Source organism: Zea mays, chromosome 7 (assembly GCF_902167145.1).
Source record: "Zea mays cultivar B73 chromosome 7, Zm-B73-REFERENCE-NAM-5.0, whole genome shotgun sequence".
Taxonomy (NCBI): Eukaryota; Viridiplantae; Streptophyta; class Magnoliopsida; order Poales; family Poaceae; genus Zea; species Zea mays.
Genome location: NC_050102.1, coordinates 135,784,622 through 135,799,865, shown reverse-complemented (window position 1 = coordinate 135,799,865; position 15,244 = coordinate 135,784,622). Strand labels below are relative to the sequence as shown.

General features: G+C 40.2%; 4 protein-coding genes across 4 annotated transcripts; all 4 read right to left on the bottom strand.

Moving 5' to 3' along the window:
* Positions 1-182: 182 nt before the first annotated feature.
* On the bottom strand, positions 183-3,582 carry LOC100278124 (uncharacterized). Its single transcript, NM_001151503.2, has 4 exons — positions 3,427-3,582; positions 2,928-3,158; positions 1,311-1,613; positions 183-511 (listed from the first exon to the last, which is right to left on the bottom strand). Exons 1-3 carry the CDS (start codon positions 3,547-3,549, stop codon positions 1,314-1,316), a joined length of 654 nt encoding a protein of 217 aa, NP_001144975.1. The 5' UTR covers positions 3,550-3,582; the 3' UTR covers positions 183-511; positions 1,311-1,313.
* Positions 3,583-4,453: 871 nt separating this feature from the next.
* LOC103632906 (uncharacterized) lies at positions 4,454-7,378 on the bottom strand. Its single transcript, XM_008654620.3, has 4 exons — positions 6,715-7,378; positions 5,848-6,153; positions 5,308-5,766; positions 4,454-4,552 (listed from the first exon to the last, which is right to left on the bottom strand). Exons 1-4 carry the CDS (start codon positions 7,219-7,221, stop codon positions 4,454-4,456), a joined length of 1,371 nt encoding a protein of 456 aa, XP_008652842.2. The 5' UTR covers positions 7,222-7,378.
* Positions 7,379-8,722: 1,344 nt separating this feature from the next.
* Positions 8,723-9,253, bottom strand: LOC114818274 (uncharacterized). Its single transcript, NM_001370171.2, has one exon. The coding sequence runs from the start codon at positions 9,163-9,165 to the stop codon at positions 8,938-8,940; it is 228 nt and encodes a 75-aa protein (NP_001357100.1). The 5' UTR covers positions 9,166-9,253; the 3' UTR covers positions 8,723-8,937.
* A 4,336-nt stretch (positions 9,254-13,589) lies between these two features.
* Positions 13,590-14,082, bottom strand: LOC100217018 (uncharacterized). The gene has a single exon (NM_001370170.1). The coding sequence runs from the start codon at positions 14,005-14,007 to the stop codon at positions 13,801-13,803; it is 207 nt and encodes a 68-aa protein (NP_001357099.1). The 5' UTR covers positions 14,008-14,082; the 3' UTR covers positions 13,590-13,800.
* Positions 14,083-15,244: the final 1,162 nt, after the last annotated feature.

The window sequence follows — 15,244 nt, the reverse complement described above, 5'->3', positions numbered from 1 at the left end:
ACTAAGTTACCAACAGTCAACACCACGAATGCATAATCACAGCGCCTATATTATTGGATGATAAACATCGTATCCGGCAACGGAATTTTTTTTGTATTCCCACCTCGTTCACAACAAAATCAGAGAGGGACTAAATTACCAACAGTCAACACCACGAATGCATAATCACAGCGCCTATATTATTGGATGATAAACATCGTATCATATTCTAAAATTACGTCACTGCTTCAATCGAAGTTAAGCTCTTCTTTTCTCCGTTTCCAAAAATTATGTCACCGCTTCAGTCAAAGGCTCTTATTTAAATTAGCGGAACATGCTCTACTTACGCTCATCAAGCGCACGTTCTATATTGTTATATACTTCTGCAGTTCTGCTAGACTGCTAGACTTGTCAAAACTCAAAAAAGGCTTCTGAAAGTTAGTTTTTGGTTTCAGCGACACCAAAAATACAGCACTGGACTTCTGCATCTTAGTGGAGCATCATGGACCATGTCAGGTTGGTATCAGCCACCCTGTCAAAATCAGAACAAGGATTAGTGATTAAAACGAGCAAAACGATTTTAGATTAGCATAGAATAGATGGCAATCCTGATATGGCATAGAGATTGGCATTTATCAATAAGAAAGTGGATTATGGGGGTTTCGACTTTCAATTCAAGGTAAGGTTCTGATGTCATGTCCAGTAGGAAGTAGGAACTGTAGTGTTTGGTTTCAAAAACCCTCAAATAGTACCACCAATGTATAATCTCTAGTCAATAAGTACCACCAGTGTATAATCTTTTCTCTATCTAATATTTTAAGATTCTCAACCAATGCAGCAGGTCTTCGAGAAGGTATACCGGCAAGTTTGTTTATCAGAAGAACAACAATGGCTATCTTGTAGCTTCATAGCTTTTGATTACAAGGAGGTTTCAATAGTGCCTGCCTGCCTTGCTATGTGATATATGGCTAGTATCATGTTCATGGTGACAAGGGCATACATAGTTTATAATTAAGGAGATCATAAGCCATATTGAACATCTTTGGGTCAAAGTCACAGTGGAAATAAAATTCAAGATGTTGACTATTTATAGAAATGAGGTGGTGCATCATGAATTCATCCCATAAATTTTGGTGGAATCAACTTATTCCTCATGTATAGACTATTATTAGCTTATGAGGAATGAGGTGGTGATGGATCAACTCATTTTCTATTCTATAAACCAAATAAAAAGAAGTGACGAGTGGGAGGAAGATAGACCACCTCATTCCTCAAACCAAACACACCACAAGTAACCACTCAACAAGAGCATAGTAATAGGGTGTACATACCATCTACTGGGCTCGCTCTCCCCGACTTAGAACATGCACCTCATGTTTTTGACCAGTAGGTTGTTCCTCTTCCTCATCTTCTGACTCACTAAGCCATCCATAGCAGGGTCGCCTTGGGCGAGTCCTTATAGCTACATTAAGTGGCAATACAGCTTCACAAACAGGTGGTTCAATGGACATAGGGCCTTCCACTTCGTCATCTGCTGACTTAGTCTCTGCTGGTACCTTTGAAATTGATATGTTATCTTGTGGTTCAATGAACATAGGGACTTCCACTCCCTCGTCTGCTGCTGGTTCTTGGTGCTACAAATGTACAAAACATATTGAATTGAGCCCGCTAGTAATTTCACAACATGCATATATTATGACTCAGAGTTTCTGCTTAGAATAAAATGCCGTATTATGGCATGGCAGTTTGTTCGTTCTTTTTTAGTTTTCTGCATTCTACCAGTGTTGAAATTTGTATCATCCTATTTGAGAATTCCACAACATGCATAAGCATTTGTCGATTGGATGACAACAGAAACCATAATCATAAATTAATGAATATCCACCGAAAGGTCTACAATTAGAAGAAACAACAGACTGGCAGTTGGTTAACTTTCAGTTTGCTGCATTGTGCCAGCATCAAATTTGACATCATCACTGTAGCGTAATGGACTTAATGGCAATAGTGATACCAAAAGTCATGGAAATATCCAAGATAGATTATTGTACAAACACAAAATGACAACTATATTTACTTTAGCATAATATAAAACTTTTCATTTACACTGGTTCACGTTGCATGCTTAGGCATTGAAATGTTCATGGACACATACAGAAGTAACAAGTAACTAAGTAAGAATGTTGGGTTGAAACAAAAATTAATACCAACTCGAAGTTACTTGGTGGTGAAACCAGTTTTTTCAGAACTACCCACCAAACTTATTGATACAATGATGGTTTTACGCAATTGGAAAGAGATAAAGAGCAGAATAGTTTGTCCAAAAAATGTGGCACGATCTCAGTTAGAAGCCTTGCAGTGGAAGAATAGGTGAAGCAGGTTGCTTGCACCACTTAGGAGTATGTGCAAGATGTCAGTATATTTTACTTAGGGCCTGTTTCAATGCAATAGAGCTAATAGTTAGCTGGCTAAAAAATTGCTAGTGGAATTAGCTGGCTAACTAGTAGCTGATTTTAGCTGGGTTGAACCAACTAACGAACTAATTGGTAGTTGAGGCCACCTTCTTTTCAACATGGAAATACACAGGTGTCCTGTGAGGTGTTGAGAAAAATGATATTATCAGAAGTCCCCCGCTTAACATTGGTTAGGTGGGACTTGGACCGGTACCAACGAAGTGATAACAGCGGATACAATGAGACGTCAGGGCATGAATGCTAACGGACAAAAGATGTGTCTTGGTTTGCAGGAAGATTCAGATTTTCAGATGTCAATCTCCACGTATTCACAATTGAAACTAGGTGGCCTTGCAGCAGTGAGGTCAAACTGAGAAACCATGGATGATGATGGGTCTTTAGTAGACATGTTGGGCAAACCATGCATGGGTCTTTCGATAAGGAGAGACCACGTGGTTACTGAGAGAGACCACAAAAAGAAATGAGGAATCACCCAACCTGAGGACGCTCATCCTCCACTTGCTGGCAATCAAGCTGCTGCTGGTCGTGGTGCTCCAGCAGCAGCTGGTGGTCGTGGTGCTCCAGCAGCAGCTGCTGGTCGTGGTGCTCCAGCAGCAGCTGCTGGTCCTGCTTCTGCTTCTCCTCGTCCTCAATCTCGAAGAGCCTGTTTTGCACAACCTCGTAGGAGCCTTCCTCCAGTAAGGGCCACGCATCAGGGCCCCCGTACACCTACAGCCATAGCAGTGGAAAAACCACAATTGATCGATCAGCTAGCGCATTCATTCATTCACACTCGAATTGAAGCGCCGATCGCCGCAAACACAAGAGAACGCCTTGGAACTGGCTGTCCAAGGCACAAAAAAAAGCAGCAGATTTCGGACCCCCAATCGATCCGCGGAGAAACAGGAAACCAAAACCCTACAACGCCGCCATAGCCCAACGATGCTGCTTGCAGGAAAAAAGAACTAAGAAGGGAGAGGACGTAATCGAAAATCACCTTGAGGAGATCAGCAACGACGGCGCTAATGTCGCGTGCGTCGTAGCCCATGACGACGAAGTGGTCGATGGCCGCGTCGATCCGGCGTTCGCCCTTCCTGGTCCGCCCCCGCCGCGTTGGCATTGCTCTGCTTCCCTTCTTTTAGGTTGTACGAACGGCTGTCGGCCTGATGCGACAGTGCTACTTCATGACTCGTGCTCCTACCTCTGGGGTTTTGCTCGTTTGGTACCGCCACAAATAGTCCTAGTCCATCTACACATGCTACGTAGCACTCACAACAGGGCTCTTGTATCATGAGCTTCAGCTCTGTTCTAGCTCTTCTAAATAAATATTTTCTTATGTTCAAAAAGAGCTTTTAAAGGATCACCCTATTTTATTATAAACATAACTCCTATTTTTATAGCAGAGGGAATGACATGAAGAACCGAAAAAGCATCTTTTTAGGCTTTCGGCTTCGCTTAGTTTCTAGGCACATCTTCTTCCTATTTTTATGGAGAAGTCAATAAAAAAGCCTACCAGACATATATAATGGAGAGACACTAAAATAGTTCTTCAAACATAAAAGACAATTAAAAGACTTTATTATACAATAGAGTGTATATAAAAATAGTGAATTAATAAATACAGAATTAAATGCTTTCATACAACATCAGATCGACAGAACAGAAGACGAATTCGTACAATTATAAATAATACTTCTGTTGCTATTTGGGTTACGAGCCAGAGACATCTCTTTATAGAGAGACAACACCACGATTTTTTTTTTGCAAATACCACTTTAAACACTTCAAAAGTCTCTATATATTAAATACTACCACTGTACATGTCCTAATAGATTATGTGGAGGAGCTGCTGACAGAGCCCTTGAAAGAACCTAGCAAAAAGGGCCTTAGGCGCTGTTTGGTTTTATTAGTCCTAGGACTAAAGTTTAGTCAAGAGACTAATCTTTAGTCCCTACCCTGTTTGGTTCTAGAGACTAAACATGAGCTAAACACAGTTAAAGCAGTATACAAATACCAAAATGCCCTCACTCTTGCCCCTGCCCCTGCTGCTTGCAAATAAGACTGTGCGCTGAGCTGAAACTGTGTTGCTGAACTGAACTGTGCTGCTGAGCATATATTTGAAACTGAAATATATTTGAAACTGAAATACAAACACCTGTGAACTGAAATATATTTCAAATACGACTGTTTACAAATGCGACTGTGAAATATATTATAAATCAAATGCCACCAAAAGGAAACTGCAACTGCTTGCACAACAGAAGCAAAAATTACAAGATCTCTCTCGTTTCATTGCATCCAATATGAACAAACCACAAATATATTTTAAATATATTTCAAATATTCCAAATGCCAAACTGAGAAGCTGCCACAAATGAGTTTCAAATAATAGAACAGTCCAGAACGATACACAAATTTATTACACACAATGCATTTTACATTCTACTAAACAAACCATCACATATCCATTCTCGAAATTCATTCATATTGTAGTCGTCTTCACCTTGAACTGAAACGACGTCTTGACTAATTGCACCGGCAGTAGATGACTCACCAATTTCAGGAACATAATTCTCATCATGGTCACACAAATCAAAGTCCTTGTCTCCCAGATAACTCTCTCTAATAAAATTATGAAGTGCCATGCATCCCATAATTATTTTGCTTTGTTTTGGCATTGGATAACTAGGGAGATTCAATAGAATCCTCCATTTCATTTTCAACACACCAAATGACCTCTCAATAACATTTCTAAGAGAAGAATGTGCGTAATTGAAATTCTCCTTTTTACCGCCTGGCATCGGACCATTTCGGAATTCTGGCAGATGGTATTTTGTACCTTTGTAAGGAGCAAGGTAACCTTTACGGTTTGGGTAACCTGATTCCTTGTCACAAAGTACTCATCTGACTCCTTGTCAGCTCCAGATTCTACTGCCAAGTCTAGACAAGAATTGAACTGATCAATGGCTTCTAAACTTTTGTTTTCTTGGATAGTTTTTAGTTGGTTAAAAACATCAGTGTCTGCATTCCTTGATAGCTGCATTTCATTGATTAGTCCTTTAAACATCTTTACCATAGGACTTTTGCTTTTTTTAGGTGGACTACGTGCTGTACTGGTAAAGCTCCTCTTTCCTCTGCTACTAGGGGTACTAGAATTCAAAAGGTCTTCCCCATCTCCATTTTCTTCTTGTTCTTCATATACTTCTTGTGATGGTCTGTGTACATCACCAGGGATACAAGAACTAGACCCATCAACAACAATTCCATGGAACATTTCTGCTAATTGTTCCATGTATGTAGGAATCGCATGTTGAAACTTCCTGCACTCTTTTCTTTTCTGCAATAAAAGGTAACACACATTTTAGCTATCAGTTGTAAGGGCTTCATGTACAGAGATATATGACACCAGTGCACTAACCTCTGTGTGAGTCTTCCAGAATGAATCTGAAGCTATAACTACACCATCAGCCCTTCTTCCTAACCCACTTTGATTGTTAAGAAACAACCAAAAAGAGTACAAGGCCTTACACTGAGTCCATCTATTCTTAAATTGTTTGGTGTCGTGTCTGAGTCCTGTCTTAGAAAAGAATTCTTCCTTTATCAGGTTGTATCCTCTGGTTGTCATTGTACCATTTAGACAGTTCCCAGCTCTAATTTGGTCAACACATAAATCACAGAATATTTGTGTGTTCTCTTCATTCCAATTGGCCTTGTCAAAACGAGGCTTTTGTATGTAACAACCACGGAATATGAACAAAAGTTAAAAACAATCATTATAAATCACTATAGTTTTTTTGCTAATGGGAATGCTGGAATTTTTGACAATTTCCTTTATTAGATATTAAAAGGATTCTGGAATTTGCAATGCCGTAAGTTATATTATAAATCAGATTGATAAGTGACCAACTAATTTTATGTATATAATTAATAAGCATGAATTCCTGTAACATGCCCTCCACGGTTAGGACCATTAACATGTATGAAATTCATGTGTTGCTTGCAAAGGAATAGGGGAGTATAGAAACACTATAATTTGCAAAGTGGTGCATCAATAACAAAAGAATCACGTTTAATCACAGATCACAGTGCACCCTTAAATTCATGTGTGATGAACTAATAGATGATGAAACTGAATTCATCAAATAAAAACAGAAATAGTACTTAAATAGAGTAACTCATGTGTGATGAACATACAGATCTTGTTTAATGACCACTTGAGGCACATACAATTCATTATAGCAAACACAGTAAAACATTGTAATCAAGACATGAAAAATTTTCTTACCACAGAAGCTCGAGAATCCATTTCATTGGTTGGTTCATCTCCAAAATCTTCAATGAGGACAGGGTCAATAGGTGCAGAAATAGCAGATCGACCTCCACCACGACTACTAGTGCCTCTCCCCCTAACTCCACGGCAACCTCGAATTGGACCTCGGGCATGAGAAATAGGAGCTGAAATGGTTCTGGTGGATTGAAATAGTGTGCGCGCTGATCTACCACGACCAAGAGGAGGCAAACCTAGGTCGGATCCACCATCACCTGACTGGAGAACATCTTGGTAGGATGAGAGATATGGAAAATCGGTACCCTGGGACTGGGAGTTCAGATCAAGAGCTTCAATGCGGCTGCGAGGTGCTGGGACATTGATGCGTGGTGGCAGAGCAAACGGCGACTGCGAGAAGGTGCCAAAGTCGTCGTCCTCGGGAGCTTCATGACCAGTGCGGCCCCTGGACGTCGATGAAGAGCAACCTTGGGATAAGAAGTCCCTGAAGTTGCGGTGGTTCTCCATCTTGCGACCGGCGGCGGAGAAGAAGGGGCGAGCGCTGCTGCTTTGCTTCTGGGACAGAAAAAAGAACGCCGCAGGCACCCCGCGACACCCTTCCGCCGCAGGCACCCCTGGGACTCAGCCACAGGCAAGCGCAGCGCGGACGCCGCCACACCCGCGAGGCTGGCCGCTGCTGCTGCTGCGGTTTTTTGACGAGCGCGCGCGGGCTGCTGCGGTGGCCGGCGGCTAGGGTTTTTTGCCGAGCGCGCGCGGGCTGCTGCGCGCGGGCTGCTGCGGCTGCTCGAGGGCAGGAGAGGAATTTTTTGCGTTTAGTCCCATTTAGGAGCCCTGGAAGGGACTAGAGACTAAACTGGTTTAGTCCCTCTATTAGTCCTTGTGTTTGGAGAATTAGGGACTAAAAAGGACTAAAAGATATGGACTAAACATTAGTCCTATGGAACCAAACAGGGCCTTAATACCTAGTTTATTTGTATGTAGATTGCAATGTAGCTCTGTCTGTCGGCTCGCTGCCTCGCCAGCTTTAATCGAAAAGCCCATCATGTAACTAGCCACGAAACGTAAAACCTGAATGGGGCGCCCTCTTTCACGTGTATAGACTAGCCTGGCTCTCATGTATCTTCGATCAGTCACTTACCACCTTCCTCTCTCATGTATCTTCGGTCGCTTCCCGTTATGGTTACATAGCCATTTAAAAGTCGTTGTTTGGTTGTTAGCCCTGCTTTATCTTAGCCAAGTTTGACCAAATTAGCAAATATTTCCTTGATGATTAAATTTAGACAATACTATTTTAAGCCGCATGTCATAGAGTAAAAAAAAGTATAGCAAAATTCTCTTAGTCATGACAAAGTATGGCTTCTAAATTAAGGATATATTTTGTTGCTAGCCACACTTTATTACACTTAACCATAGCAAAGGCTGACCAAGTTAGCAAGACTTTGTTTGTCAACTAAATTTAGGCAAGAATTTTTAAGCTCTATACGTCATATAAAATAAAAAAAATATGGTATAATTTCTTAGGTATGGTAATTATGGCTTGTCACACTTTTGCTTACGGTTAGTTAGGTCAAATTGTGTCCGGAACCAAATGGCCTCTCTATCCATATCTTTATGGCTGACTACACTTGTCTAAGGTCACTTAAAGCAAATAATGGCTAAGAACATTGTGTATGCTATTAAAAAAATATTAGGTGCATTGTCAAAATATTCGCAATTTTTTAGGTAGCACGTTCATGGTATTTTGGCTTTGCGAGCTGTGTGTAAGAGCTCCAAAAAAGGCTCTAGAGTATAGATAACCCCCGCCTAAAAAACCACGGAATTGCAAATCTAGATAAATTAGTACCATATTGATTTCGATGATAAATATAAATGGAATTTGACTACTTGCAAACAGAGGAACAAGAAGACATGTTTTTGTGTAGTAGAGGAATGCTGGGAAGCCTAAAACTAATGTTGTGAATGATGAATCGCTAGTCGTCTCAGAATCTCAGTGGCTCGAAAACACAAAAAACGATAATTTTGGAGTCCTTGATATCAAGAATTGATACAATTATAGGCTAAGAACATGATAACACATCGAAATCAAACAGAAAGAAAAAGAGGGAGAGCAAGAACATATCACGGATGACCACACATTATTATGGACTTTTGGTTTTAAACGACATTGCTCTCACTTTTCTTCCATGTCTTGTTCCAAATGCAACCGGACCGACGTGCTTGGCCTTAGTTGGTGGAGTCATCATCGTCGTCCTCATTGCCCGATAGACCCTCGACGCCCTGGGGACCAGGTGCACCCGCCGGTCCGCTAGGTCCATCGGCAGGTGCGTCAGCAGCGGGGGCGGGGGCGTCGGCGGAGGGGGCATCAGCGGACTTTGCCTCGGCCATCGGTGCCACAACCATGGCGACGAAGAGGAGAGTAGCAATGACGAAGACGACGCTAGCGCGAGCCATGGGTATGGTGTCTAGCTTTCTTGGGTTGGTTGCTAGCTGCTTGGCAAGTTTGACGCTTGGTGTCTCTATGCTTGTTGTGGTGCGGTGAGGGACGAGGGTGGTGAGGCCAAGTTTATATGGTGGTGGAGGCGGGCTATTATAGGTAGGGAACCTTTGGCCGTCCATGGCGTATGCGGCCTAGCGTGATTGTAGCAGTCAGACAAAGCCCCAATGCAAAGTGTGCGAGACTTGGGTTTCAACCGAGGGAGTGAGGGTCGTTGACACAGATTTGGCCTAATCAAAATAAGATTTGGCCTAATCAAAATATACATCGTGGTGGCTAAACAACTTCAATTATCATGAGCCACCGTAAAATTGTAAAAAGGAGAAATGTGCCTAAGTGAAATTTGGGTGTTCATGGTAAAATAGATATGAACACAAATTGGTTTTATATCGAAACAAATCTGCATATGTTTTAGCCGGAGCATCTCCAACAGAAGTCTCAAACTGAGTCCTAAATTTAAATATTGGGCTCAAGTTATAAAAATTGTCTCCAATAGGAGTCCTAATTTACTAATTTTTTATCAACTAGATTAAGGACTCGATGGTTGCCTGGTTGGGGTCCTATATATAGTGGCTGCCATATATAGTACCCATCAATTCGGGCTCTATCTTTTTATTTCCCTCTATTCCAACCGATGAAACTGCTTTTGGAGTTAAAACAGAAAAAATGACTCCAATACTTTGACAGGTAAGGATAAAAACCAAAAAAACACTTTATTATAGGGTCCACCGTTGGAGTTAAAAAAGTTAATTGAGCCTTAAACATTTTAAACCGGGTTCTTTTTCAAGTTTTAGGACTCTTGTTTAGAACTTATGGTTGGAGATGCTTTAAGCCAGGCAGTTCAGGCTCTTCAAATTCCTTTTGAAAATGGGGGCACACCGTCTTGCATGCTAAAAAAAAGAAAGATACATATGTCTTGGCTACTATCAAATTAAACAAATAATTGTATGATCAAATGAAATTGTGCCCCAAAAGAGAAGCGGTGCGTATATTCAGTCATGCTAGCAAAGTTAAAACCAATTAAATTAAGCTCATAAAAAATAATTATATGTTTGGGCACATGTAACAGAGTCCAACTACATACTCCAAATAAAAATAAACAGATCATCTATTCTGAAGCATCAAGTCAGTTTGCATAATCTAAAGGTATCTCTGACTAACTTTATAATAAACTAAATCAAAAATAGTTTCTTAATGTCAAATTCCACGCCATGATAACCTGCAACGGCGCCATGGCTAAAAGATCCAAAATACTACAAATATCGATATAGATTTAACCAAATCGAATAAGCTTAGTCGTATACACCATAATTTCCAAAGAGTGGGTTCCAGGAAAGCTCAAAGAGAAACATTAAATAAAAGATGTACTCTTTCGGTCCTAAAATATAGCTTTTTATAGCTCTCATTTTTTCCATCCACATTCATATAGATGATAATAAATATATATATACATACAAATTATATTTATAGGTTACTGCCTTACTGAATAAAGATAGGCTTAATCTGAAACGAATTATATTTTAGGACGAATGGAATATTAAATTATGCATACAAATACGGAAATACATGACGTCATAAATTTGTTATTCTTAACCTGGTAATAGGCAAAAAAAAAAGTCCGTCATCCATGCAACTGATTATTATCCAAATAGTTGCATGATACTGATACAGGTATATTTTTTATGTATCCTTACCTAGAAATACAGCATAGGAAACGGATGGTGCAACGACCAACTAATGAACAAACAGAAATAGTCCGAAAATAAAAAGGAAAAAAAGAAAGAAGGAAAATAAAATCTCATAAAAAAATGAAAAGGAAAATGCAAATAACAGAACACATAGCCCGCATGCAACATGGCCACGAGCCCACGACGCGCACGAATTCGGCCTTGCTGGCGTTGGGCTTGGTCATCACGGTACAAGTCGTATAAGACTAACTGCAACGGCAGCCACTACGCAGCCCCCTTCTCTTGCATGTGGCCTGTAGGGGGCACTCTACGGCCGCAGCGGTGCCCCCTACAACGCCTCCTACACGCTGGCCTCCTTCTCTCTCCTCCTAGATCTAGCGTGTCACTGTTAATCCCCTAAACACTGTGCTGTGGATCCACGAGTAATTGTTAGTAAATAAAAAATTGTTAGTTGATATAGAAAATGATATTTTATAGTTGTAGTGGGGTATAGGGAGAGTATTTAGGGAGAACCACTGCGGGAGATGAAAAAATAGGGGGAAAAGGTGATATAGGGGGAAAAATTTAGGGGTACCGGTTGCGGATAGCCTAAGCGCAACTCATTTACTTGTATGCAACGTGTTCTATTACTATCCTCATGATTGGTAACATGTGCATATCTATACGGGTTGAGCGTGTGCGTTGACTAAGGAGCAGTCGTTGTTTGGTTAACCGCATAGAGAGAGATTGAGACTGCACTCACAGTCACAGATGCAACGTAGGCCAAAAACAAATATCCTTGTTGCATGAATAGATACGCCGAAAAACTGCGTTTCTCACGTGCCATGCTCACCTGATACAGAACCAATCAACCGGTATATGGTCTTGTTAGTGGATACGAGTAATGAATGTGAGGCATGTTTCTTAAATGTTCCCTACGATTAATACAAACAGCGGCTGTGCATATCATCGAAATTGCATTGTCTACGTTAAATAAATATACGAATATGCATGTCAAATAAATTTATGAGGCCTGGAATGCCCAATCTATACCAAAATATATTATATGAATATACAGTCGTTGCACTAACGGTAAACATGAATTGAATTTGTCTACATAAAGTCATGCATCAGCCTAAAAATTCTTGCCCAACTTTAATCGTCAAACAAACTTCTAAATTAGTCAACACTGGCTAAGGTAAAGTGTGATAAAGTGTGGCTAGCAACGAAATATATCCTTAATTTAGGGGGGTTTGGTTAGAGGAACTAAAGATTAGTCTCTAGTTTTTAGTCTTATTTAGTCTTTTTTTGCCAAACATTAGGACTAAAATATGGACTAAAATGATTTAGTCTTTATTTAATCCTTCACATATGTGCTAAAAGAGACTAAACCATATTAATTCCACATTTACCCCTCATTTAGTTCAATTGTACTAATAGCAAGAGAATGTTAAAGGCCATTTTAGTCTTCTTATGAGTCATATAGTATATTCTTACTATTTTTATCCCATAAAACCAAACATGTTAGGGACTAAAGTTTAGTCCTCTAACTAAATTTTAGTCCCTAGACTAAAGAAACCAAACATAGCCTTAGAAGTCACACTCTATCATAACTAAAAGAATATTGCTATACTTTTTACTCTACGACATGTGGCCTAAAAGAATTTTGCTATCACTACAACTGTGTCATTCGGGCAAGCAGCCAATACATAGCCACACAAACTTGCGAAATATGATCTAAGGATACGATACTATAGATAATATTGTTTGACATTGTTTGAAGAGTGAAGTTTAAAATATACAATACGATAAGAGATGAGACATAAAAGTTGCTAGAGATAGCCTAACAAACACCGATTCGGTTGGCCAAACGGCCTTGCCTCCGCGTGACAGACAAGTTTAATTTTGTTTAATTTAAATGGTACAAATAAATAAAGTATATGTGTTGTGAGTCCATACTTTTATAATTCTTATGTTTATATAAAAATTATGTTAATTACATTTATGTAGAGAAACCCCTTTTTAAGAGCTCTAACATATAAAAAAATATCATATGGTTTCCTATTACATGACTGCAAAACAAAAGAAAATTGTCTTCTGTATTAGACTCTATGGAAAGTCAACGCTTATATGATGATGGCTTGGCGCATTTTAATGACAGCACATATTTTAGTGATAATCTAGCATATTTTCTTTGAAACAGCTTGATGCACACATACTTGTGCCTTTTGGGTAGGTAGATTATGATGCACTCCATGTGTCATATAAAATAAAATAAAAATACGGTAAATATTTATTAGGCACGCTAAAGTTTGGTAAATCATGGCTTCTCACACTTTGCTTATGGTTAGTTATATCAAGTCACGGCTTACCCACTGTAAGGTCAGTTAAAGCATATAATGGCTAAGAACATTGTGTATGCTATTACAAAAATGATATTACATGGACGTTAAATACCGGCAATTTTTAGGTAGTACGTTCATGGTATTTTGGCCTTGCAAGCTGTGTGTTAGAGCTTCAGAAAAGGGTCTAGAGCTTAGATAATGCCCCCCTCCCCCTCCCCAAAATATAAATGGAATTCGAATAATTGTGAACAAAGGGCCAAGAAGACGTTTTTTTGTGCAGCACGAGATGCAGGGAAGACTAAAACCAACGTTGTGATTGATGAATCGTTCACTGTCTCAAAATCTCAGTGGCTCAAGAACACAAGAACGACGATAATTTTTTAGACCTTGATACCATGAGTCGATACAGTTAACTAACAACATGATAACACATTGAAAATCAAACAGAAAGAAAAAGAGGGAGAGCAAGGATGTATCCATGGATGACCACACATTATTATGGATTCATGGTTTTAAAGACATTGCTCTCATTTTTCTTCCATGTCTTGTTCCAAATTTAACCGGGCCGACATGTGTGGCCTCAGTTGGTGGAGTCATCATCGTCATCCTCATTGCCTGACAGGCCTTCGACACCCTGGGGGCCAGGTGCAGCAGCCGGCCCGCTAGGTCCATCGGCCGGCGCGTCAGCCACAGGGGCATCGGCAGACTTTGCCTCGGCCATCGGTGCTACGACCATGGCGACGAAGAGGAGAGCAGCAATGACAAAGACGACGCTAGCGCGAGCCATGGGTACGGTGTCTAGCTTTCTAGGGTTGGTTGGTAGCTGCTTAGGCGAGTTCAACGCTTGGTGTCTCTGTGCTTGTTGTGGTGTGGTGGGGACAGGGGTGTCAAGGCCAGGTTTATATATGATGGCAAAGGCGAGTTATTAAAGACAGGGAACCTTTGGACCATCCATGGCGCATGCGGCCTAGCGTGATTGTAGCAGCCGGGCAAGGTCCCAATGCAATGTTTGTGGGAACCTTGTGTTTCAATTGAGTGAGTGAGAGCAAAATTAGCCTTTGATAGACCCAGTTTCCTGAGTTTGCATGGTCGTGTGTTGGTTGCTTGCCCGAATGACTCAGTTGTACTAGTTATTTTAAAATTTTGACAATATCATTTAAGTTTGAATCCTTGGGATTATTTTTCTATAACTATAATCTAGTCATAAATTATTAAACCATTTATGTGATGCATTTCTATTCTAGGAGAGCTAGTCGAAGGTTTATGGAATATCATATTTTGAGTCAAATAATCGAGTGCATTAAATATATTTTAATTCCTCTCAAATGAAAAATATCCAAATGGTCCCTTTTTATTGTGTTAACCTACATGTGGTGACAATCTTATCTTTTCAATATCAATCACTAAGTTTTACAAGAACAATTCTAATGCTAGAAAGAGTGGCTAGTTTTGTGTCTACCCCATTCTCCATGCCTCGACAGGAGCGAAGGCCAAATGCCTATCGAGCGCGGAGGGAGCGTCAATGCAGGGGGAGCTTTAAATACAAGAGATTAATTTTATGTAGTACTACACATGCGAATTGTGTTATTAATTGTTAAGGAATATTAGATAGTGGATTTATGGGGTAGATCACGAGATCGAAAACTAAAGGTAAATGCATAGAAGACTCGAAGATTTTGACAGGTTTGGGCTATCAAGGCGAGATAATACCCTATGTCCAGTGTGTTGGTGGCTATTGCTTATGATATGATGATCTAATGCCCATAGGGGCGCCCCTGCCCTCCTTTTGTAGAGCAAGGAGGAGGCGGTTACATGGTGGATATCGAGTTGGTTATCTGGTCCATGATGGTACCGAGTCGATAACCTAGTTGTACATGGAACCCACTCTATGATTACAAGTGTGTCTTTCTTATCTGCTAGGATCTTATCTTATCTGCTAAGATCTTGCCTTATCTGTTAGGATCTTACCATAATTGTTAGCGCAGTGTCTATAAGTTTTGGAATAAGTTGGACAAAGGTGAAGT

Bases quoted from the DNA above. Each gene is read 5' to 3' on its own strand.
- LOC114818274 (NM_001370171.2), bottom strand. From the start codon at position 9,165: ATGGCTCGCGCTAGCGTCGTCTTCGTCATTGCTACTCTCCTCTTCGTC.
- LOC100278124 (NM_001151503.2), bottom strand. From the start codon at position 3,549: ATGCCAACGCGGCGGGGGCGGACCAGGAAGGGCGAACGCCGGATCGAC. The intron at 3,159-3,426 runs GTGATTTTCGAT...CTATGGCTGTAG, and splicing joins TCGTTGCTGATCTCCTCAAG to GTGTACGGGGGCCCTGATGC. The intron at 1,614-2,927 runs GTTGGGTGATTC...GTACATTTGTAG, and splicing joins TGGAGGATGAGCGTCCTCAG to CACCAAGAACCAGCAGCAGA.
- LOC103632906 (XM_008654620.3), bottom strand. From the start codon at position 7,221: ATGGAGAACCACCGCAACTTCAGGGACTTCTTATCCCAAGGTTGCTCT. The intron at 6,154-6,714 runs GTAAGAAAATTT...TACATACAAAAG, and splicing joins TGGATTCTCGAGCTTCTGTG to CCTCGTTTTGACAAGGCCAA. The intron at 5,767-5,847 runs GTTAGTGCACTG...CTTTTATTGCAG, and splicing joins TCTGGAAGACTCACACAGAG to AAAAGAAAAGAGTGCAGGAA.
- LOC100217018 (NM_001370170.1), bottom strand. From the start codon at position 14,007: ATGGCTCGCGCTAGCGTCGTCTTTGTCATTGCTGCTCTCCTCTTCGTC.